The 24,613-nt window shown below is 35.4% G+C and overlaps 1 protein-coding gene across 3 annotated transcripts in view; it reads right to left on the bottom strand.

The window, feature by feature from the left end:
* The window catches only part of LOC145689983 (uncharacterized), a 32,030-nt gene extending 11,988 nt beyond the window's left edge, over positions 1-20,042 (bottom strand). Inside the window, exons 1-2 of one of the 3 annotated variants that reach the window (XM_081764427.1) lie at positions 19,906-20,042; positions 8,585-9,127 (exon numbers count right to left, since the gene is read on the bottom strand). In XM_081764427.1, coding sequence (XP_081620553.1) covers positions 8,585-9,039 — 455 coding nt within the window. In that variant the 5' untranslated portion in view covers positions 9,040-9,127; positions 19,906-20,042. The other 2 variants (XM_081764425.1, XM_081764426.1) reach the window with 2 other exon arrangements.
* Positions 20,043-24,613: the final 4,571 nt, after the last annotated feature.

Below are 24,613 nucleotides of genomic sequence, written 5' to 3'. Positions count from 1 at the left end.
TTTTTTCTAGCAGCCATTTTTAAAACGGAGGTTGGGCAAATTTTAACAAAAAACGTGATTTTCGGAAAGTTTAATTGACGAGCTATTTTTGAAGATACCAGAATAATTCAGAAAGCAGGGTGTTCAGCATGAAATGAATTTCATGTATACATTATTTTAATTTTTCTATCATGCAAAAGATTTAGTCAAACTCTTTACTGTAAAAAAACTCGAAAAATATGTATAAATTTTTAAATTTGAAGACCATTAGTTTTATGGAGAAGACACTCACTAATGGTATGTTATTTCTGTGTTGAATACTTATATAACTACCTGCAATATACGCTTTAGTCCTAAGAATTCACTCCTTTCTTTTTTCTAGAGCTTTTCCAAAATGGCTGAAGGCCTTCTAACGTCATTTTCTCAGGTCAGTATCTAAAAAGGGACTGAATGAAAACAACTGAAAATTTTACAGAATGTTTTTATATAAATAGGAATATCTAATAGAAAAATTGACAGACTCAACTACATTTAGACCAATAGAGCAGTAAATTTAAGTAAAAACGGTACCTTTCTACCCTTCTACAAGCTCGTGCAGTGACAAGCTAGCAAACGGATTGAAATTATTACTATTGACATTGGTCCAATGATGTTAAAATCATTACAGACAATGATCAAATATTTCTACTTTAAATAACAATGGACAGTATTAACAATAGCCGAGAGTTCTAATTCTTAAACGTAACTTACCGTTACATTTTACAGTATACACACAAACACGATATTTCACTGCATAGTTTATCAGGTAGGTTGTGTGTTCTACCAGACACTGTTGTGAGTTCGAATGGAATCACGTTTCGTAGTATTTCCTTTGCAGGCACCCACGCAGTATCATTTTTGGAAAGTTGAAAGGCAGTTCTTGGTCCAGAAGGTTGAAAGAAATGCACCAAAACGCCACTGTTATCTAGCAACATAGTTATTGTTTGTAAAAGATAATAAGTTTGTAAAAAGTATTTGGGTTTGATTATTCAACGTTTGAGCTTTGGAAGTAAGAAAACATCTTTTTTGATCGTCACATATGGGGAAAAATCTGTGATACCTTCTTATTCCTTTCAACGGTGAACAACATTCAAATCTCTTACTTAATTTTGTTTCCATTTGTTCAATTTCAGCTGATGAAACATATATATTTAACTCCAGTATTATTCTCTCGACAGTATTTTAACATATCTTGTGGATTCAGGATTTGTCTGTATAAGGTCTTCGAAGGGAATATCATCTAACATCTCATTTTGTTGTTATGACTATCTCAATGATGTTTTGGTGCACTTCTTTCACACTTCTGGACAGAGTACTGCCCTTCAACTTACCAAAAATCACACTGCTTGAATGCCTGCAAAGGAAATATTACGAAAACTGACTCCATTGGAACTCACAATAGTGTGTGGAAGAACACACAACATAACTGATAAACGATGCAATGAAATATCGTATTTGTTTAACTCTCTCACGGAAATTAGAGTTGGCAACAAGATAATGTTTAAATATAAATTCTCAGAGAAACATTATTGTGTGTATACTGTACGCAAGTGTAGTATAACGAAATGTATCGGTTAGTTACGTTTAAGAATTAGAACTCTCACCTATTGTTAGCACTGCCAATTTTATTTAAAACTAGAAATATTTGATCATTTATTGTCTGTAATGATTTAAACATCATTCGACCAATGTCAGTTGTATAATTTCGAGCCCTAGCTTGCTGCCTTGTCACTCGAGCTTGTAGAAGAGGAGCGTTTTACTTAAATTCACTGCTCTATTACTCTAAATGTAGCTGAGTCTCAGTCATAAGTTTCTTGTGAGATATTTCTATTTGTATAAAGAATATTCTGTAAAATTTTCAGTTGTTTTCATTCAGTCACTTTTTAGATACTGACCTGAGAAAATTGACGTTAAACGGCTTTCGGCTATTTTGGAAAAGCTCTAGAAAAAAAGTGCATTATCAGGATTGAAACTTATACTGCAGGTAGTTATATAAATATTCAACACAGAAGTAACATATCATTAGTGAGTCTCCTTTCCTTCATAAAACTAATGGTCTTCAAAATTAACGATTGACAAATTTTTTCCGAGTTTTTACTGTAAAGGGTTTGACTGACTCTCTTGAATGACAGAAAAATTGAAATAATGTATACCTGAAGTTCATTTTACGCTGAATACATTGGTTTTTGAATTATTCCGTTACCTTTAAAAATAGCTCGGCAATTAAGTTTTTCGGAAACCATGTTTCTTATTAAAATTTTCCCAACCGTCATTTCAAAAATGGCTGCCAGAAAAAACTATGGTATGTAAATTTTTTTCAGCGTTTTGTGTCAACCTATACGGAACTCACGAAAGAAAAATTAAAAATTAAAAAATGTTGAGAAACATTGCTTGGGTGATATGAAATGGATTGATATATATAGATAATATATTTTTACCTGGGTCATATATATAGATGATATATTTTAACATACGTTTTGCAACAACATGTAACTAACTGAAGTTATTTCCGCGCTACAACTTTAAAGAACAACGGCTACGTTATTTCTGGAAGAGGATGATTCCACGGCTGAAAGCTATTTTTCACATCTTTAGATTCTATTAGAAATCTACATATTTAAAAAATAATAGTTAAAAATTAAAGTAATCATTCAGTGTTCAAAGTAAGAACCACAGAGTATCGAAAACATCCACATTTTGTAGACCTCTACAACAGTATTATATCAGAAATGGATCGAAAGTAGCAATGCACATCCAAGGTATCTTAATTTTGAAAAATATGATTATGGTACGACATATTTCGATTAGACAGTGAAAAAGTATTGAGAATTTAACATTTACCAAAAAGCTATATTTTTGTAGGTGTCATATTCCATTTTGCATTTAGTTTTCAATGGTCTTAAAAATCGAGACATTTCCAGTAATTTGATATTTCAAACCATGCGAGAGGTACAGAAAACGGGACTAGAGATTGTTAGCTTTTATAAATTTTAGAAAATTGGTTTTTGGTAATTGCACAGAGAATTTCTCGTATTCCATACTGATGCTTATCATATATCAGAAACATTTATAGTTCTCATATCGCAAATACGCAATTATGACCCCTTTGCGTCAACTAAAAAATATTTACGTGTTTCGATACGATACTTATTGAACAATTTTTGGAAATAAAAAGATTTTGATGAAAATAAATTTTTCCACAATTATAGCTTCGTTCATATTCTTTCGAAATACGTCATATCAATATGATACATAATTCGGGACTAAAATAGTTCTAGTGTGCGTTAATTCGTAAGTTTTATTTTTATTACTGATTTTGTAAAGGCCCCGAAATTTCTGCTAATCAGAATTTGACCAACTTAGTTTATAACACTCATTATTTATGTGAGATCGGTAATACAAGGATGCATTGCCTATTACAAAAAGTAGAAGTTTATACTGTTCTGGTAACCCTGTTAATCTTCTGGTAATGCCAGTTATATAAAACTTTTTTTTTTTTTTTTTTTTTTGTAGATACTTGCAGTAGCATACAAAATTTCACAGTTCTTTTGTAATGATTTGAAAGGTTTATCATTTATCTCAGAACACCCTTGCAACTACTGAACTAATTGATAAGATTCGAAGAAATTATTTAACATACAAACGTTGAGAATCTAACATTATTAATTGAGATACTCTGCAATATCAGAAAATTCACAGTATTGTCAACCCAACCTAAATTCATATTTTTTCTAAATAACATTACGCTTTTTTATGAGATATTTGAAATCCACATGCCAAACGAAAACTTACAATGCCGCACTTATTATTTAGTGTTATAAATTAAGGACGCCGCTATATCACAAACTTCCGTAATGTGGTAGAATCACCACGATTAACAAAGATGAAAATCAATTTTCATAATATTGATACTATTTAACCAAAATTTTTATGATTATTATTTGTTGCTTTCTTCATCTGGATTCAGACAAAAGCAGAACTCATTCGTTCCTGTCTATAAATATGAATTTTATTTATGTTACTTAAACTTTCATTCGTAACTTCGTAAGAAATTGTCATGATTCCCTATTATATAACGCTTATCTATATACTTGTTTCTTTACCTCAAATTTTTCTGCAAACAACACTGGTTTTCGATTTATAACATATCAAATAGTAATTTTCCATGTTTACAGTTATCTATTTCCCATAGCATATTTTTTTTTCTAATCTCAGTGTATTAGTCGCCAGAAGCAGGGTATGCTAATTTCTGGCAAAAATCTTTATTTTTGGGAGCTAACAGGTTAAGTATGCAACGGCATCCAAAGTTGATATCTCCTTTCAAGGTGAATTTGGAGTTCGCATAGAATTACTTCGATATCTATTTATCCTGGGAGTTGTGTTCAAGATATTACCGACAGAAAACCTAAGGTTGTTTGGAAAGTAGTGAATGCAGCAAACTCGTCCCGTCTGCACTCTGACTATACTACCCTTTAGACTTATAATTAGCAAACATCTAAATTTGGGAGGTTTCTGTAACAGTAGTAAGGCAAGTGGAACAGATACAACAATGAACATTGTAACCATTTCCCCTCTCCAACCCACAACCCACCCAAGACAAAATTGAATAAATCCAAACATGTATTGGAAAGCAGGTTGTAAGGCCAGAGAGACAAAACAGCCACACATCTGGATGAGTTATTTAACTTCCCGAGAATTTAATTTAGTTTCTGGCCAAAATACATACATGAATTTTATATACTATAGAGGTTATACTGCTGATTTTTAGAAATATTAAAAAAAAATTCAAAAATTAACAATTGTACATATAATCTTTAATTATCAAAAATATTCAACAAGAAACTAAACGCAATTTAGTTTTGTCAACTCTAAGTTGTGGATATGTAATATTTTTAGTTTTGTTCAAAATTACCTTAACCACGAGGACACAATAGTCCTTCTTCTTTTTGTTACAAAAATGGCGTCAGCCAAAAGATAAAATAAAATGACAAATAATTATAATTATTATGTATGAACTAATACTCGTAAGATTCACATAATTATATATATGTATATATTTTAAACTTATCTGCAATACGTATATTACTGGCAAGACTCGATTATACTGTCACAAAACTATAGATAAGTGATGAGCTATAAAAAATGAAGTTAACTCACCAGGCAATTACGTCAACTGAAGCATCTGAGAATTTTTACATGGCGAGCCAGCTAACTCCCAGCATGCTCCAGTTGATAACAAGTGAGAAATTAAATTCGTAAAACAAAACTACAATACCGTGAAGTAAAAATAATAACCAAAGCAAGGGAACAATAACATAATAATAATAATAATAATAATAATAATAATAATATTTTATAAATGACTAGATTCTGAATACATTACAACATTAAAGCGAGAAAGAAAACTTAGTAACGATTAGTACGATAATTGTACGGCATTCTTCTAACATACAGAACAAAGTTAAAAGGGATTGAGAGCTATACTTGCTTGAAATGGCTTTATTTCGAAAATGTTCTTAGTTAAAAATCACATCCGGTCACATAGATGGTTTCAAATAAACATAAGTGATAATGCCATTTAAAGTAATTCATCTCAAACGATTCAAGATGTGAAAAATATGAGCAGATTGCTAAACTGCTTAAAATGTGTGGGAAATTACTTTTAAACATGTTGCTTCCTCTTGTTCTATGGCAACTATTTTTTCAAGTTGTAATTACAAGAAGTTCTGGAAATTACATTATTTTAGGCAAACTTTAATAATGTTCGTTATATCTCGGGAACATATTTATATCTTAAATTGCTGTAATTGGCTCGCTGGCTTTCTCGACTATTAAAAAAAAATGATGTGATCAGAGCGATGAGATTAAACACCATTTCGAAAGAAACCGTTTGATGAAAATAACATTTTTATCCATTGCATTTGTCATAACATGACGAAAGTACTCAACATAAAAGTACTTCGGATATGCATTGATATATCTGTTCCATTTGCGTCAATACCGCTATAGAAGCCTATAAAAATGTGGTTGTTTAAGGTTGTTTGAGATACTGTACCATCCTTAGTTTTTAATACTGAATAATTTGGTACTTTACATTTTTGTTTGAGATGTCGATTTAAATTATTAACAACTTGACGTAATGTTATTTAAAAAAAAAAAAAACAACTTTGTTCGGTTGACCACACTGTTGGTCCTGTGGCGCTGGAAAATATGACAATGTCCCATGTAAGTATTTGCGTGTAATAAAACCTGATTTCTTTTTATGAATAAGTTTAGAAGCTGCAGGAACTTTCCATTGAAAATGGCACGAATTTTGGATTGTGTAGGCTTCATTTCACGTTGTTCAATTGTTTTACTTTTGTTTAGAGTTTGATTGTTGCGAACAGGATTTTGCTTGTTGCTAACCAGCTCCTTTTAACCATTTTCAAGGCTAATAAGAATGGGATGTCAAGTGTGGAAAAATTAAGACTTCCGACACATTTTACTCTTGGAGTTTAATCGAGGCTCTAGTGCTACAGAAGGCACAAAAACCTTTGTACTGAGTACGTGAATGACACACTTGTCTGGACGACTGCATGGAAATCGCTTTCTCGTTTCCGAGAAGTAATTTTTGAATTGTGTGATGAACCACGTTCTGAAAGACATTATCATTTTGATGAAAACCGCCTAAATCACTTGGTTCACGATAATCTTCCCCACACAACGAGGGAATTGGCACCATTTTCTTTACGTGATCACACAATCCTTGTGCGCCATTTGTATTTGGGTAAGGTGCAGAAATTGGGTACATGGGTACCACATGGGCGAAAAAACTTCAGAGGATAACCCTATGTTGGTCTTTGCTGGCTCCTTACCTTTTGACTTGTGATGAGTTGTAGATGACGAAAAATTCTGCTTGTATGTGAAGAGGAAAGAATGGCTCAGCCCATCAAAAAACCAACACTCCGTGGAAAGATAACCTCAAAAAAAAGTTTGGTGGAGCCAAACTGGCGTTTTTCACTAAGAATATGAGTTGAGTTGATTTTGAGTTTAACGTTCCTTTCAGCTGCGAGGCTATATGAGACTGGACCTACTGAATAACATGGAATCCGAACCACATGTGCTCCCGCCGGGAATCAAACCCAGGTCTCCCGCGTCAAAGCATTTTTCACTATGAATAGCTACCTAAAATGAAACGATGAATGTTGCTGTGAATACTGAACGGTACAGACGACTCGTTGTTGCTATAGAAAACAAAACACCAAGTAAACCTCTGTTGTTACTTTATGATAGTGAACGCTAGCATACGCCTAGAATGATCACGGATGTGATTGCTGGACTTGGTTGGGATCACTTCCTCATCTTCCATATTCCTCAAACAGCGCCGCTTCTGATTCCCATTCCTTCCGGCATGTTTCTAACATTTAGGGAAAAAGAATTCCACGAGTAAGCTTCCCTTAGCAACTGAAAATGAAATCTTTGAGTTTTACGTCCCACGGTTATGCCGGTTAGGCTAAAGGAGACGGTGATGATGAGTAATGAATGAAATGGTGGAATGAAGAAAGTGGTAGGAAACGGGAGAACCCCGAGGAAACAAACGAACACGGTGTTTGTCCACGACAAAGCTCATTTGGCGGGGGCTGGGATCGAACCCGAGACCCCAAGCACCAGAGGTGAACGCTCTACCACTGAGCCACCGCGGCCCCCTCTTAGCAATTGACTAACAGATTTCCTCAACATGGTAATTGCATGAGAGAGTAATTATTGATTTACACAGTGAATCAGTATCTTCATGTTATATATTGTATTACGTTGTGTTGTAGCGTATTGCAGTGTATTTACTAACTAACAAACATTTTAATATTACTTAATATCAGACCACTGTAGGAACGACACGAACTTAGGTATCGACACTATATATATATATGTTACAATGTGTTCACTAAAACAGTCCCAGATTTGAACTTATTGTACAATGAAAACTTTTTGCAATATGTTTGTAAGTAAGATGTCAGATGTAGTGACTCAAAATAACCTTGTTCTTCCCTAAAGGTTGTAACATTTACCCATTTTTCGTCTAGGGGGCAGTAAATTCAAGATGACGCTCTCCAAGCAGCAACGCAGCTAGTGTGTGTTCGAATTCCACACAACGAAGAGTGTTGTGTCTGTTCAACGTGCATTCAGGCACAGATTTGATCAAGTATTGGGTATATCAAAGATGTAGTGTACGTACCTCCCCTACCATCATCCATGGAAATTCTGCAGGACAGAATCACAGAAGCTGTAAATACAATCACGCCGAATATGCTTTTCAGAGTATGGAATATGCTCGATTGTCGCCTAGATGTTTGCCGTGTGACAGGTGAGGCACACATTGAGTCCCCTTATCACATGAAACTTTATGAATTGTTACAAGTCTACCCAAAAACTGAACACAATATTAACCAAGGTTTTCATTTTGTAACCAAATAAAATAGAGGAGTGATTTGGTAGACACACTCTTTGTGTATTTTGTCTTTGTGTATATTTCGGCAATATTTTAAGCCTCAGGTTCTAGAAATATTAAGTAAACTAATTCATAAATTACCTTGTTACTAAAGACGTCGTTCCGAGATAATTATTATCTGTAAAATATATTTTGCCTTCTGTTTCTGTCCTAGACGGTTTTAAAATAGAAGAACATCCGGAAAATTCAGTTTGTGACCTACGGAATGAATCATCAGGCAAAGTTTGGATTTTTAATTTCAGTATATCTTCTTCTGCTGAAGGACGTAAATGTGATTTCTTCTCTAATATAGAATTCAGATGAGATGAATTAAAATTTGTCTTTAACTTGCATTCTGGTTTACTGGATAGCATGCAGCACTCTAATTTTAGTTTTTCATTTCTAATTCCTTCAGCAACTGAAGGTAATTCTTTCTTTCCGGCACTAAGACACTTTAGCTCAATTATATTATTAGTTTCCGATTTTTTGTTGGATCCTGAAGCATAGAACAAAGGCAATCGTTCGCAAAGAACAATGGCTTTTTTGAGGTTCAACATCTTAAAGCTAGGAATCACTAGACAAGTAACCGTTAAGTTGGCTTGTTGCAGTTGCTGGAGATCGAAGAGTATCACCTTCAAGGCTTTTCTGAAATAATAAAAAAAAAAAAGTTGATTTTAGTAAATTGTATCGTATCTCATTTGTTGATAGACACGACAGTTAGGTAATAGAAGTATAACATTTCAAAGCATGATCAAATTACAAATCATTAAATAAACTATTTTGGAGCGTGTATAAGCAGATATGGAAGTAAGATTCATTTCTATACTACACAAAATGGAAATATTTAAGGAATTAATGGTGGGAGACTATTTCTGCACTGCAACAACTTTCTGGAGTGTATGACGATGCGTTCTGATCTGAACTTTATATGAAGATGTGAAGTTATGCTTTATAACATATAGATAATAGAGTTACATGAAACAAGGATATAAATTTTCTACTAACGTACAAATATTCTTTTTAAAAAAAAAAGTGGTTTGTAATACGAGATTGTAACTACAATCACTGATATTATCGAAATGAATCAATTTAGTATAGTGATATACACAATATGACAATTACGTACTGCATCAAAACTATTTTTTTTCTGATCACTCCTAAATATATCAATAATCAAAGTTAATAATAGCCAATAATATAAATTTATTCCCGAAGTTTCGTACAACACTAGGCCAATTCGCTGAAACCGTACAACATACTGACAAAAATAGAAAGAAATCAAAAAAGAGGTAAAAACGGTAAAACTGTTCAACTGTCAATATACAAGGTTCTCATCAATTGTGTTCTAAAGGTTCTCTCAGAGGTAAAAATGTTACATCCTGTTGGTAATGTATTGTAGTCGTGCGCTGGCATGTAAAACAAGGAGCGCTCTACAATCGATAATCCAGGTGTCTCATAAGTTATTAAATTGAGAGAGCCAGTTCGCCGCAGAAGAACACCAATATTAATCTGCGATAGTAAAAAATCAAAATCATTTTGCCATTGATATTCTTAGACAGTTAAAGTAAATCAGCCCAGCTTCATTAAACACATTATTTTTTTTCCTTCGAGTAATTACGTAACTCAGGAATTCTAAATGTAACTATAGCAGGAAAGAAATTTAATACAGAGTCAATGGGAGATAGATTAGTAGGTACCGGTACTGCCATGTTCCATACAGGTGAGCAATACCGGTATTCAATGATCGGAGAAATAAATACTTTACATAACATTGTAAGACTAAAAAGGCTTTGGATTTCCAGAAATCTAAAGGGTATACCAACTAGTTTCATAGCACTGGATGAAATCGAACTGATATGATCCACAAAGAAGAGTTTTCCTCAAACGTAGAACTTTCTGAGATGAAACGCGTCTCATAGATAGATTGTAAACATTATATATATATATATATATAGTGGCGTATTTAGGGGGGTGGCTTCCGGGCTTAAGCCCCCTAAATCTTACTTAGTATAGTAAAGTAAATGAAATATCTTGCAGAATTTTCACATTTTCAGGCAAAGCCCCCCCCCCCGAAAGTTAGCAAAGCCCCTCCCGAAACAAAATCGTAAATACGCCACTGTATATATATATATATATATATATATATATATATATATATCAGGAATGGCCAGGTCCGGATCTCGAATTTCGGATATGGAACTGAAATTCTAATCTCGGATCTGGATCCGAAATCTGGGTGTCAGATCTTGACTCTTACCCAAATCCACATCCCACCCACATTGTGATAAACTTGAATATGCAAAATTCGCCAAAAGTAATGTCACGAAGTCCTGACACTGAAGAAAAAAACATAAAATTAAGACGAATATTGAGGAGTCTATTTCTCTTATCCATTATACTCTAAAGATCAAATGCTAGCCCTTACTTTAAAAAAAATAAATAAATAAATAAAAATCTGATTTGATCCGGATGAGAGTTTGAATGTCGAATCTAGGTCTGCCCTGTTCCAGGACCGAGATACACACCTTGGATTTGGAACATTTGAAAGTGGAATGCAAAACTCGAATACCTCAAGTTCCTCAAGAGACCTATTTCATTGACAATTAAGAAAAGAGTTAAGTATTGACTAGTTTTTATGTATATTTATCTTGCTCAGTCTGCTCAAAATATCAAATGTACACTACAATTAGATTTAATAATTATTTGGTAAATCACAATATGAGCACCGAGAATATAGCATGAATTTTGGTGCCCCTTATCTAGATGTGAAATTTCGGATTCATATATAGAATCATGCTGAAAGATAAATATTTGAGATCTGGAAACCGAAACATGTGCTAGTACCAAGATCGTAGCCGCTGTAATGCGAGCGGAAGGCCCTTGCACTAATTCCGCGTGTACCTTGGGGAACAAGAGAAACTAAAAAAAGATAAATATTTTTTTTCAGGGGTAAGTCGCGTTTTAACATGACTTTACATGAGTGTTGTCTTCAAATACGAAAACTGTAATGGCGACTTGTTTAAAATAAAGACCTTTTCATTTTTAACAATCAAGTTAGGTACTTTCACATTGGGGAAAAATTAGCAAGGCACATTCCACCGATTAGGGTGCTGATTCTTATGGAAGCTTTCACTTGAACGGGAAGATTTCTCATGTGGGTATCGGATTGCTACAATTTACCTTGCTGACTGACGTGGTTTATCAGGAGGTCGGCCAAGATTCTTTCGGACATAGCAAGTAGACTGCTTCTGGTCTCAATTATTCCCATATAACAAGACAAACCATATACATAGTTCGAAATGAGTTAAATTATCACTAATGAGTTAAATTGACCTTAAGGTGATAATCCCGATTTAAATATTCGTCAATCAGAAGAGATGTGAAAGTTAGTGTTAAAAGAAATCCGATAATTCCAGAATGAAGAGATTTATATGCAACCTAAAGATAGCAATAAAACTCCTTCTGTAACATATTTAAAGCAAAGATTAACAGTTATCTTCTTGAAGAGAGTTTATGGCAGCATAGAAAATTATAAATCCAATTATAAGTGGCACCTCTGACAGCTCCGCATTTCACATCACAAACGCCCTTTATCCTGAGAATTGGGCAATTCACTTACCCACAAACACTTTTCAGCTGTTCCAGTAACATCATCAATATCTCAGTTTGGGTTTGTGGATCATGCTTCAGTGAACCTTGATTGTCACCATCAACAGCTATTAGAGAATCAGAACTTATTTCTGTACTAGGTAAAATGGGTAACTATAGCTTATCATCTATAGAAGACGATGAGTGTATGGTATTATCGCAGGAAATATTTGAAACATAAGACTTAGATTCTCAGTATTTAGGAGCAACTTTTAAAAGAATCTGTTACCTTAAATGTGCTACCGCTTAGCCGAGAATACCCAACAGCCATAGTCGGGTGGTCTGCGGTATTAGGCTGTGGATCGTTTGCTGTGAATGCCTTGGATTCGAATTCCGATTCGGGCATAGGTTCTTTTAACTGTATTCGTTTACTTCTATGTCTGTGTGGTGTCGTAATGGTTACAGTGTAATCCGTGCAAAGCGTTCAGCAGGTTAAATAATTAGGTAAAAAGCTGTTACCTTTTCATATGTATATAACAAACAGTAGTTAGTGCGTGCCTTCGGTGCCCGTGGTCATGGGTTTAATTTCCGGAGAGGCATTCAACAATTTCGTGCTGCCTCAGCATCGTGAGGACAATTGGAGAGTTATCTGAAGTAAGAGATTGCAGACTCCAGTCTAAAAAGCCGGCATTAGGGTCTTCGGTTGTCGATGTGTTGACTACGCATCCCCACTTTGAACGTAAGCCCACTTGCAGGAACCAAAGGACTGTCGTGCCAAGAGTTTAGTTTGTTTTAATTGTCACAAATGCCTTCTTTATTATTAAATTTTATCCAGTATTTTCTTTTCAACTGGTTGGCGAAACTCAGAGCTAGCTACTTGTTTTCTTTGTAATCCATGTTCATAGTCAGCACAACTAGTCATTAAGGAAAAGCAAACTTCTCAATAAAATTCGTATTGCGTCTTTCGTGGCTCTAAATTTAGTAATTTTTTGGATTTTTTTTAAGTTGAAGGGCGTTTTATCATTTTCCCCACTTTTTCTAGTTTTACCTATGATTCTTTGCACGGACATTGCCCCTATAGCCACAGCTTAATGTGTTCGTTTACACAAGCGGGCCTTTCTCCTGCCACTATATAAAGTGAGGGTGCCCAGTAGGGTGGGCCGAAAAATTTTTTTTAAGATATTCAGGATTGAGTAGTTATCAAAAGTTGTGCATTGGTACGAAATAAAGGCATGTCAAATATGTTGATTTTAAAACAAAATTTAACCGGGCCCCCGTGGCCCTAAAGTTCCTAATTTTTTGTTCAAATAAAATGATTTTAGGTAATAAGAACATTTTACCAGACAATACTATTAATACATAAAACATGAAGTACATGCTTTTAATCTACGCAAATAACTATTAAGAGCTTAACTAACTTTGATAACTACCATATTAACACACGAAAAACCTTCGTGTTGAGCCCACCTCAGAACTCTCAAACTTTAAGAGAATATCACTTTTTCGCATCTGGATGGAAAATACATAACACTGGCTTTCCGAAGGCGGCGCGTACATTGCTCAATTCAAATAAACTAGAAACAATATGGCTGCGAGCCTCTCTTCCTGTATTGTCTTGCCTTCGAATTAAGCATATGATTTTGAATTACAACTCAAAATGCAAAACGATCATTAACCCCATTAAGAAATGAGATATACCCCATTAAGAGCCAAATTAAAGAAATTATGCTCAGAAGTTATGTGATATTTTCTCTTCCAAATGCTGCGATAGATTAACCTGTAAGTGTGGTAAATTAAATTATATATCGCTTTTGGAGTGGGAGCTCATATTAGATCAGAGAAATCAGAGACAAATGACAAGTTGCAATGTAGATTAACCAGAAACCCATAGGCTCAAGAGAAAGAATGACAAACAGATGATTATGATGCAGCGGTACCAATTACAAGAGGGTTACAATCGTTAGCCTCAATCCCGCACTTGGAACATACATTAAGCGCTTCCACCCCGAATTCAGACGATGAAGAGTTCGCATGGAGCTATCGTTTAGAGAATAAAATCTAAAGTAAACCTAAATAAACAATAGTGAGCCCTAAACAAATAAGTACCGCAAAAGATTTAACAGGTATATCGAATATTTCGGCTGCTAAAATTGTATCCGCTGTTTTAGAAGATATGAATTTACTGAACAAAACTAAGACACGGTAGTAGATAAAAACAAAATCCGTACGAAACTAGCAAAACAAAAAAAAAAAAAAAAAAAAAGAAAAAAGAAAAAGAAAAAGAAAAAAGAAACCCACTACAGTGTAAAGCTACTAATTTTAAGGGTCTCTATTTTGATGACCGAAAATATTAAACTATAGTTCTAATTGACAATTGCAGTAGGCAAAGCACTGAAGAATATGCGGATTATATCCACTTGACCGATTGGTCAGAAGTAATAGTAACAAAACCTCCAATTTCGGCTAACGTATCAATAGAAGAACCAACCGAAATGATTGTGGAAAAGAGGAGGTTTCAGTTTGTCACGTTCCCCTTTCACACACAGGCTTTGGAGAGGTGTTTAAATGTAGTAACATATTCTTCTTCAGAAGTATGCAGTAGTGTTGCACGAGACGGTTATATTCGTGCAAAACTGGAAGCACGAAAGTATGTAACAAGCTTCGGACATAAATCTCAATATTTTGTTCCAAGATTCCGCTAAGGAGCTTTAAGTAAGAGGAGGATGGGTGGGAGGAACTCGCTGTGTACCATCTCCACGTGGTGAGTTCTGCGCTGGTTTGGTGTTTGTTGGTCAATTTTTCAACCTTACCTTATGTATTTGTGTCCGTACTATTATATCTACTAAACACCAATCAGGCGAAGAGCTGCACATCAGATCAGAACATTTAAAATCCTGGGGTCAAGTTAAAGTATTAGGAATCTTAACCAATTTTCTATACATACTTAAAATAATGGTATATATATATAAAAAAAATAACACTTTTCGGACCCGCAGAGCCTGGTGAAATATTTTTATCTGCCTCTGTTTTGGGGAAGAAACATAGCATTATATAACTTTTGCACGATACTCAAACTTAATTTTCTGAAAACAAATATTTCAATAATATTTTCACTACTCACAACCATATTTTTTCAGTATTAACGTTCTTTCGGGCTCCCGGGGCCCGGTTAAATATCTTTTTATACGGCTCTGTTTTGGCGAGAAAACACGACATTATAAATTTCGCACGGTACTCAAACAACTTTCTAAAAAATATATTTCAACAATATTTTCACTATTTACAACTCTTTTTTTAAAATAAACGTTCTTTAGGGCCCCCGGGGCCCTGTTAAATAACTTTTATTCCAGCTCGGTTTCTATGAAGAAACATAACGTTATACAACTTTTGCACGGTAGGAAACTTTCTAAAAATATATTTTAATATATTTTCATTGCTGGCTACTTTTATTTTTCAAAATTAGTATTCTTTCGGGCCCCCGGGGCCCGGTTAAATATCTTTTTATCCGGTTCTATTTTAGTGAAGAAACATAATATTATACAACTTTTGCATGGTACTCAAACTTAACTTCCTAAAACAAAAGTATTTCAATAAAATTTTCACTACTCGCAACTATTTTTTTTTCAAAAATAATGTTCTTTGGAGACCCCGGGGCCCAGTTAAATATCTTTTAATCCGGCTCTGTTTTGGTGAGGAAACATAATATAACATTATACAACTTTTGCACAGTACTGAAACTTAACTTTGTAAAAAAAAAAAATTCAATAATATTTTCACTAGTCGCAACTATTTTTTCAAAATTAACGATCTTTGGGGCCACCGGGGCCTGGTTAAATATCTTTTAATCCGGCTCTGTTTTGATGAGGAAACATAATATAACATTTTACAACTTTTGCACGGTACTCAATCTTATTTTTCTAAAAAAAAAAAAAAAAAAAAAAAAAAAAAAAAAAATCGGCCGTTTTCGGCCCACCCTAGTGCCCAGTATCAGAGAAATGTTAACTGACGTATGTAAATGAATATATATGTAATGAAGTCATAATTACTCAGTTCTTGCATCGTACATAGCTTCCTCATCTTCATTAATCACTTCATCCTCTCTTCCTTAGTTCCAGTTCTATTATTGTTTCTTGAACAAGGAACATTAAAGGGGGACTGAGGTCTCATATACGCTTATTAACTATAACATCAGCAATAAAGAAAGTAGGGTTTAATTTGCACTAATTTTAGAATATTACGTTAACTGTTAGCTAAATAATAATACGGAGCGAGCTTAGGCTAGTTGTTAAAATACTTGCTTCGCAATTGGGTAATACCGGATTCGAATTCGGAGACCAGCCATCCTGACTGAGGATTTTCCAGGGTTGTTCCTGTTATACTGGGCAAATGCTAGGTTAGTACCTTAATCTAAGGCTGTGGAGACTTTCCTTCCATTCCTTTTCCAATGTTGTTTTCATCTGTTGATTACTATAGTGTAAAGTGGCCTCTGAGGATGTATCTGGTAGCTAATAGTAAATAAACCATAACGATGTAATATATCTTTACGAAACGTGTGGGTTAATTTAACTACAGCCTTACAGTCTCAACAGATAGCTTAAGTTTTAATATCAATTTCCTGATTTTTAACTATTATTTTTATATTGTTTTAGTTTTAAATGTCTCATGTATATTCCCACCGAGAATTGATCCTAAGATCACATGAGCAAATGCAAATATATTAAATATTTTTGAACACTTTAATATACAAAACACAAAACGCTTCAATGATACGATGCATGAATATGCTTTGGTTATGTCCTGCAAATGAATGATTAAAGAAACCTGGAGGGTGAAGAAAAAAGAAAAAAGAAATCTCCTTTTAATTTATTGCTTCAACAAACCCCGACCTCAGATGAGCAAGCCATAAGTTAGGTGATAAAGTCATACAATGAAGACTTTTTTTAATAATAATACTACTACACAACCATATCGCTCTGCTGAAATCCTCGTGTGTGTTTAAAAATCTACTGTTGTGCCACGACAACCAGTCTATATATATATATATATATATATATATAGTACCTTCGAAGTGAAATATATTCATTATTACATTCGTTGATGGACTCTAGGGTCAGAAACTACAATTAATAAAGACTTTGTTTTCTCTAGTATTCCTGCGATTAGACGGGCCTTATCTAAAAGATATTTCATTTGTATATAGGAAAATAGTAAAGTTTATTTTCTAAGAATAAAATAAATATTTTCAATGTGAAGCTAACATTAAGTTTTGAATAGGAGCTAAACAGAAGAATTTCCTACCCTTAACATCAGTTTTCAGACAGTTCACTATACTCTGAAATGGGAAGAAGTCAAACTTGGAAACATTTTACTAAGGAGACTTCCGCAGAAAGCGGAAAATGTAAATATTGCAAGGTTAAAATAAAATAAAGAACAAAGGTAGCATAAACGTGTTATGGAAACATTTAAAAACACAGCAACCTACAAGCGCACAATTAGAGAAACGTCGAGAGGAAACACCTTGGCAGCAACACGGTCGCGTTACTAGATGAAAGTCAGATGGTGCAAGGGTCTTTCCTCTTGACGTTTCATTTATTGTGCGCTTATTTCAATGAAGGCACAGCCAACCCCTGTTTCCATGTCACATTTTGCAGACGACCCCCGTTGGAGATGTTCACGATACGCCACTGGTGTCGCTACTATTTTTATTACATTCTACAAATACGAATTGATAGCTCAATTGTTTGTTTGACAGCTATATGTGCATTATTAGCTGAGATAAAGGCCTGCTACGGATAGTCAGATACAAGTATGCAACAACGCCTCTAGCGACTAAATGGGAAAGGATATGACAAAGTTTGTCCTCTAAAAGTTGCATGACATTTAATGTCCTTTCGAACGATTCCAACAGTTATACCACTTTCCATTTCAAATTTTGAAGTTGCCCCCCGTTGGAGGTATTCACGAGATGCCACTGGTTTCGCTACTATTTTTATTGCATTCTACACGTACAATTTGGTAATGCCTTTTTTTTTTTTTTTTTTTTTTTTTTTTTTTTTTTTTTTTTTTGAAGGCTCTACGTGCAGTATTAGCTGCGATAAATGTCTGGTACGTTCTTATTGAATCACCCGGTATATATATACCAGTCGAACAACATTCTTTTTCTTTAAGGAAATAAAGATTACAGTACATTTATTGAGGCTTAGAGGCAGATTCCAACTAGAGAACCAATTACATCACACATTAAGGTCAGTTTGCTGTGACGCAGCATGGTCAGGGTTCAGTCTGAAGAGTTTAAACTCATCAGGTAAAACCAATATATTTGATGAAGAGGTCGAGAAGATGCTGTGTAAGTTGTTCGTTTGCAATAAAAGCAAAGGTTGAGTCACGTACATTTATATCGAGTATTCTTTTTTATTGTGCCGCTATCAATTAACCACAATCTAATTTCAGGGATTAAAACCAACAACTACAGTAATATGTAAATAAACATTAGAGGTTGGGGTGTTTGGAGCAGAGCCCCCTATCAAACGTATGTTTCTAAATAATTAAACAATGCATACCACCATACACATATCCTGTACAAGGTTACTACAAAAGGAGACACTTATATACAACAAATATGAACTTCCCATATTAAGAATTACACTGTTACTGCCTTACAAAGTGTGTCTTAAGGGAAGACTTGCATCATCGAGTGCAAACTGATTTTAAGAGGGCAGACTGTTAGTACAGTGGTTGCAAACATGGCATAAAACAGCAGTGCACAATAATTAACTTATAAACACTAACCAGTCTGCGCTAGGTGCCCAATAAAAAACACATATACTATCTAAACGAGTTGAGTTGATTTTGAGTTTAACGTCCCGTTCAGCAGCGAGGCTATATGAGACGTGGACCTACTGATTAATGTGGAATCCGAACCACATGAGCTCCCGCCGGGAATCGAACTCGGGTCTCCCACGCCAAAGGCGCGTACGCTAACCGCTTAGCCACAAAGGAGCTCTACTATCTAAACGAGTCAAGGCAGGAGGGCAGCAGGGAGGAGCAGTATAACAAGGATGTGTCCAGGCGCGTTACCGGTGGTGAGCTTTGTAAATATTACAAAAAAAAAAAAAAAAAAAGACAACTTCATATGGCATTAAACACATGCTTTGTGTGTGGCTCATGAATGTGAAATATCTACCATCACTTTGTACACTGCCTTTACATAGCACTTCACTTCATCACGTGTTTCTTAAGAAGTGCTACGTGGTCAAGATTTCACTTTCCGCTTCGTACATCTATTTTATTATACAAGGAAGACGTTAGTTTCCAATATATTTTGATTACTTGTACCATGCTATTATTAAATCTAGCAACATCTTTCTTCCGTGACTTTTGGAATATATACCTCATAAAATAAGATATAACAAAATTTTAGCCCGTTGCCCTCTATTTGATTCAGGCAACAGTCACACTTATTAGTTTCCGCGCTACATTCTCAATTTATTTTTTATTACTGCAGCTTGCGCATTCTAAGTTTATTAATAAGACAGAGGGTTTAAAACTTATCTATATTATGCTCTACTGCTTACTCATAATATCGGAACAACATGCAAAATAATATCAATCACAATTTAACATTTTTTTGGTTCAGTTTTACTGTACAGATCCGTATAGTAAAACTGCATTGACATTTCGTCCGGTTCTCTTCATTTCTCCGTAAATTTTATTTCGGGGCCATCAACTACAGAGGTTAACCCCTATTTTTTAACAATTATTTCATTTCGAGTGGTGGTGTTTACATGCGTTTCATATACACTTTCTTTTGCAAACTATGCTGTATTTAAACTTACCTGCAAAAGCAAAAGATCGAAAACTTCTTCTTCTTCTTCGCTTCTGTCTTAACGATGATCGTTCTCAGAGCAATAATCGGCGATGATTTCAAAAGAAGAAGATGGAAGAATGAGATGAATCTTTAGATATGCTCATAAGTTGCAATATAACATAGATCGTTGTAAATAGAGATAATAGGTATTAAGAACAAGAGGAGATAGCGTGAAAATTAACGAATAGACATTAAATGGACCAGAACTATGAAAATTATGGAGAATGTCAAGAAAAGGCTGGAAATATTGCTGATAGAGAGGACAAGAGAAAATGAGATGATTGATGGAGCCAATATCGTACCACACTTACAAAATGGAATATGTGGAATAGACAAAATGTGAAGTCTGTTAACACTTTGGGAACCTATGGTACAATTTGTACCATACGCGTTTTTCATGGTACATTGCGTTATTTCTCTTCTATTTGGGCTTTTTCGTCCGTTTTTTTTTTTGTTTGTTTGTTTTCCAAGTCCAGAGGCCTTGTAAAAGACATTACGTATGGTTTCAGACCGTCCAGACATAGGAGGTGATGACGTCATAAGTGAAACATTTATTTTCTCATTTTCTAGGCCTATGTTCAATATTTTTTGGCGGGCTTATTTTTCTACGTAGAAGATTGAAATTTTGCACAAACATTCAGTCCACCGAGTAGTATTTACCAGATTTTTTGTTCCGATGTCAGTGCTAAAACAGGGGGGAACCAGAGGGGCAAAGGGGTAAAAAAGGGATTTTTTACCCCTTAAATCCCGTTTTTCGTAATTTTCCCGCCTTACATACATACCAGCTGAAAGCCAGTTCCATTCTGAAGAGAATGACGGTCGAGGGATGTATCAGAGAATTTTTTTAAAAAAATATACTTCTATATAGGGAAAAATGGGGCACTGTCGGTATATATATTTTTTGGCGGGCTTATTTTTGAACGTAGAAGATTGAAATTTTGCACAAACATTCAGTCCACCGAGTAATATTTACCAAATTTTTTGTTCCGATGTCAGTGATAAAACGGGGGGAAAGAGAGGGGCAAAGGGTTAAAAAAAGGAATTTTTACCCCAAAAATCCCGTTTTTCCTCATTTTCCCGTCTCACATACATGATAGGACCACGTGAGTCATACCGTCTGAAAGGCAGTTCCATTCTGACGGTCGAAGTATTATTCTAGGGTAATTAGGGCCGTCTCAGTCAATTTTTATCCAAATATATTTCTGTATAGGGTAAAAGTGGGGCATGGTAGGGAAATTTTTTCTGGCGGGCCTATTTTTTTACGTAGAAGATTGAAATTTTGCACAAACATTCAGTCCACCGAGTAGTATTTACCAGAAGTTTTTTCCGATTTCTGCGTAAAAACAGGGGGGTCCAGAGGGGCAAAAGTTGAAAAAAGGGAAATTTTGCCCCAAAAATCCCTTTTTTCAGGAATTTCCCGCCTTAGATACATGATGGAGACATGTGAATGGTACCGCCTGAAAGACAGTTCTATTCTGAAGAGAATGATTGGGGGATTATAGTCCTAGGGTAATTAGAGATGTCTCAGGGAATTTTTAAAAAATATACTTCTATATAGGGAAATATGGGTCATTGTCGGTATATATTTTTTTTTGGTACATATTCTCCCGCCCTTACTATTCAAGATAGAAACTTGAAATTTGGCACACACATTCAGTATACCAAGTGCTATTTATCAGATTTTTTTAGATGGCTGCGATCACACAGGGGGAGTCCAGGGGGACCAAAGTTCGAGAAAAAATTTTTCCCTCCAAAATTTTCACTTTGACATTTTTTTCCCGCTTCTGGTATATGGTATGGGCATGCAAGTGATACCATTTGAAAGCCAGCTCTATTCTGAAGAGAACGAGGTATGAACCATGATCCTAGGATAAATAGTGACGATGCAGTAGCTGCTTGAATGAAAGTCTAAAAAAATAGCCCTAAATGCCAGGACCCTAAAAGGGTTAAAGATTAGATCATGGAGGACGGAGGGAGAGAGAGTTTGATGAAAGAACCAAAATGGGGAACGGAGAGAACAAGGGTGTTCCCAGTACCAACCTGTCTTTGTGCATGAGACTTATATGTTGTCCAGCCTTGATAATGAAGTGTAGTAAGTAGTAGGAAATGGTGAACAGGTGAGTGAGACTGAAAGATCAATGGGAGTGCGGTACAGATTTCCGAATCGGGCTGCAGCATCTGCTAGGGAATTCCCGAGTATACCTACATGACCAAGTATTGAAGTTGACGGAAGTGCGACGGTGTATAAGAAGACGAATTTCAGAAAGAATCCAGGAGGATTTCGAAGTCTAGAAGAAGATTTTAGGTATTGTAGTAGAGATTTAGGCCGCGCCACTATTACTTCCGAATGCGAATGATAACTGCGAATTCATGCGCCTCTACTACATCCGAAGTTGTGCCAATGCGAATCAAGTTTGAATGCCTCTTTCAAAGCTTCAATGTAAAATATTTTTGCTTGAAAATTCGTACCTTAAAGTCTTGAGAGCCTAAATAACAATAATATATATTCATATTCTTTGTGTGCAAAATAAAGTGAATGTCGCTTCCGTGGTAACCGCTACTATTTACACTTTAAAATAAATTAACTACTAAATAAAATTTGAAATTACAGAATCAACCTACTTTCTAAGAAAATTTTCTCCATGAATAAAGAAACCCGTGTTTGCTATTTCAAACATATTTGTCAATAATTAAATGTATTCCTAAAATCATTGTTATTTCTAAAAAAAAATGTTGTGGTTCGTGTATTAATTAAATCTTCATATTTTAAACATAAAACAAAAGAAAATATACATATCTTCCACTCAAAGTTCCTTGCTTACGTCTGCCCATAATTTGTTCACGACGTGTCGTTTGTGGTAATCTGGATGAGCTTTGTTCGACAATGGAACTTTATCAAAATACTATTTATTAAGGCATCAACATCTATTTCCATCTTTATTTTTATTTTATTTTTATCTCTTTACCTCTCAATGTCGTCTGCTTTCACGCAAAACAAACTTTCTTCTCTCATGTAACGCTCAATTCCTCTGCAGACGACTCTCCATTCGCACGAATTCGGACGAACAATTACAGCATGTTGGGATCGTTCGAATTCGCATCTTTTCGTTAGTTTCGCAATTCGCAAGTCGGAACTAGTCAAGGCACTCCAATTTTTTTACACGTGCTGGGAAATTTGCATTCGCACTCGCAATCGCATTCGGAAGCAATGGAGGCGCGGCCTTAGAGTCAGTGGCGATGCAGATAAATGGATAATGATACCGAAGAAAGTGAAGAAGAGTTGCAAAAAAGGCACAAGCTTAAGTAAGAAAAATAGTGACATAATGGGGCAGTTTAAAGCTGAAACATTGCTGAAGAGAGGAATCGTAAAAGGCTGAGCCCAAATGCAAGCCCTGGCAAGAACCGTCAAAGTACAAATGCACAATGTGCTGAGGGAGAGGAGAAATGATGTTGGTAAGAGGAGTGAGTAGATAAGGTAGGCGGAAGGATGCTGGAGGAAAATGATAGAAAGGGATTGGGAAAACACAATAGGCATGGAGGTAGCAAGGGAGAGTATACATGCGCTGAATGTGTAACAGATGCGGTGTTAGGTCAAGGTAACTTGTGTATATGAAAGGGAGAGATGCGAGATATGGAGAACGTTTGCGGCCTGTATGAAGGTGTCGGAGGAGAGTAAGTTTAGGGAGGAGAGGGGATCGGGTAAGTTAGAAACGTTGAAGACAGAATTTGTCTGAGAGGTGTTTCAACTGAATTGCTAAGGGTGGAACTCGGGTCTCAGAATAAAGCGCTGTTGCAGCAGTGGTGGTAGGAATGCTAAGAGTATTGCAGAGAGTAGAATATTGAAGGGACTGAATCGTTCAAAGACCCTAGAAGGAGAAGGAGAAAGAAAAAACACCTTACGTTAAAATAGAGAAGTAAAACTTCATATATAACTGAAGGTCACGGATATCTGTAGACCAAGTAGAGGGGAAATAGAGCGAATTAAACGTAAGAAGGATGATGTTTTTTAAAGTAGAAGTTGTTAATGGGGGATCCAACGTAAAGAAGAATTAGACGATTTCGAGATATTTAACAGAGGGACGGCGGGAAAGGATAATACCGGTAAAAGTAACGGAGGGTATGGCGGGAGTGCGTTTGCGGGTAAAAACTAGAAATGAAGTTTTGTTCTATTTTATTCGTAAGCCGTGTTTGGAATAGTAAATGAAGAATGTGGTGAGAGAAGAAATAAGTTGGTTTATAGCATGTTCAGGGAAGGGAGAACGGATATAGAAGGCTAAATCATGCCAATAAGAGAACCCGTACAGTGTTACTGATTTGGCGAACAATAAAAGCCAGAAAGAGATTGAATAAAAGAGGAGATAATACAGAACCTTGAGGAAGACCTAGGGAACTGGTCGACCTTCAGAGAGTTGGGAACCGAGACGAAGATACAAGGTACGTTGGACTAGAATGTTGTATATAATACGGAGATATTTCGAAGGGATACCTTGTTGTCAAAATTTATCTATGAGGTCATAAAAGGGAACGAAGTAGGGATGGCCAAAAACTTTCGGATCCGGATATCCCGGACCCAGTGAAATCCGGATCCGGATCCGGACCTAGATCTGGATCCGAAATTCATATCTCAAATCTGGGTCCGGATCCGAAGTTCAGATCTCAGATCTGGATCCGAAATT

This window comes from Thermobia domestica, chromosome 7 (genome assembly GCF_964235325.1).
Source record: "Thermobia domestica chromosome 7, izTheDome1.hap1.1, whole genome shotgun sequence".
Classification (NCBI taxonomy): Eukaryota; Metazoa; Arthropoda; class Insecta; order Zygentoma; family Lepismatidae; genus Thermobia; species Thermobia domestica.
The sequence above is the reverse complement of the archived record's forward strand: the minus strand, read 5'-3'. Positions and strand labels throughout refer to the sequence as shown.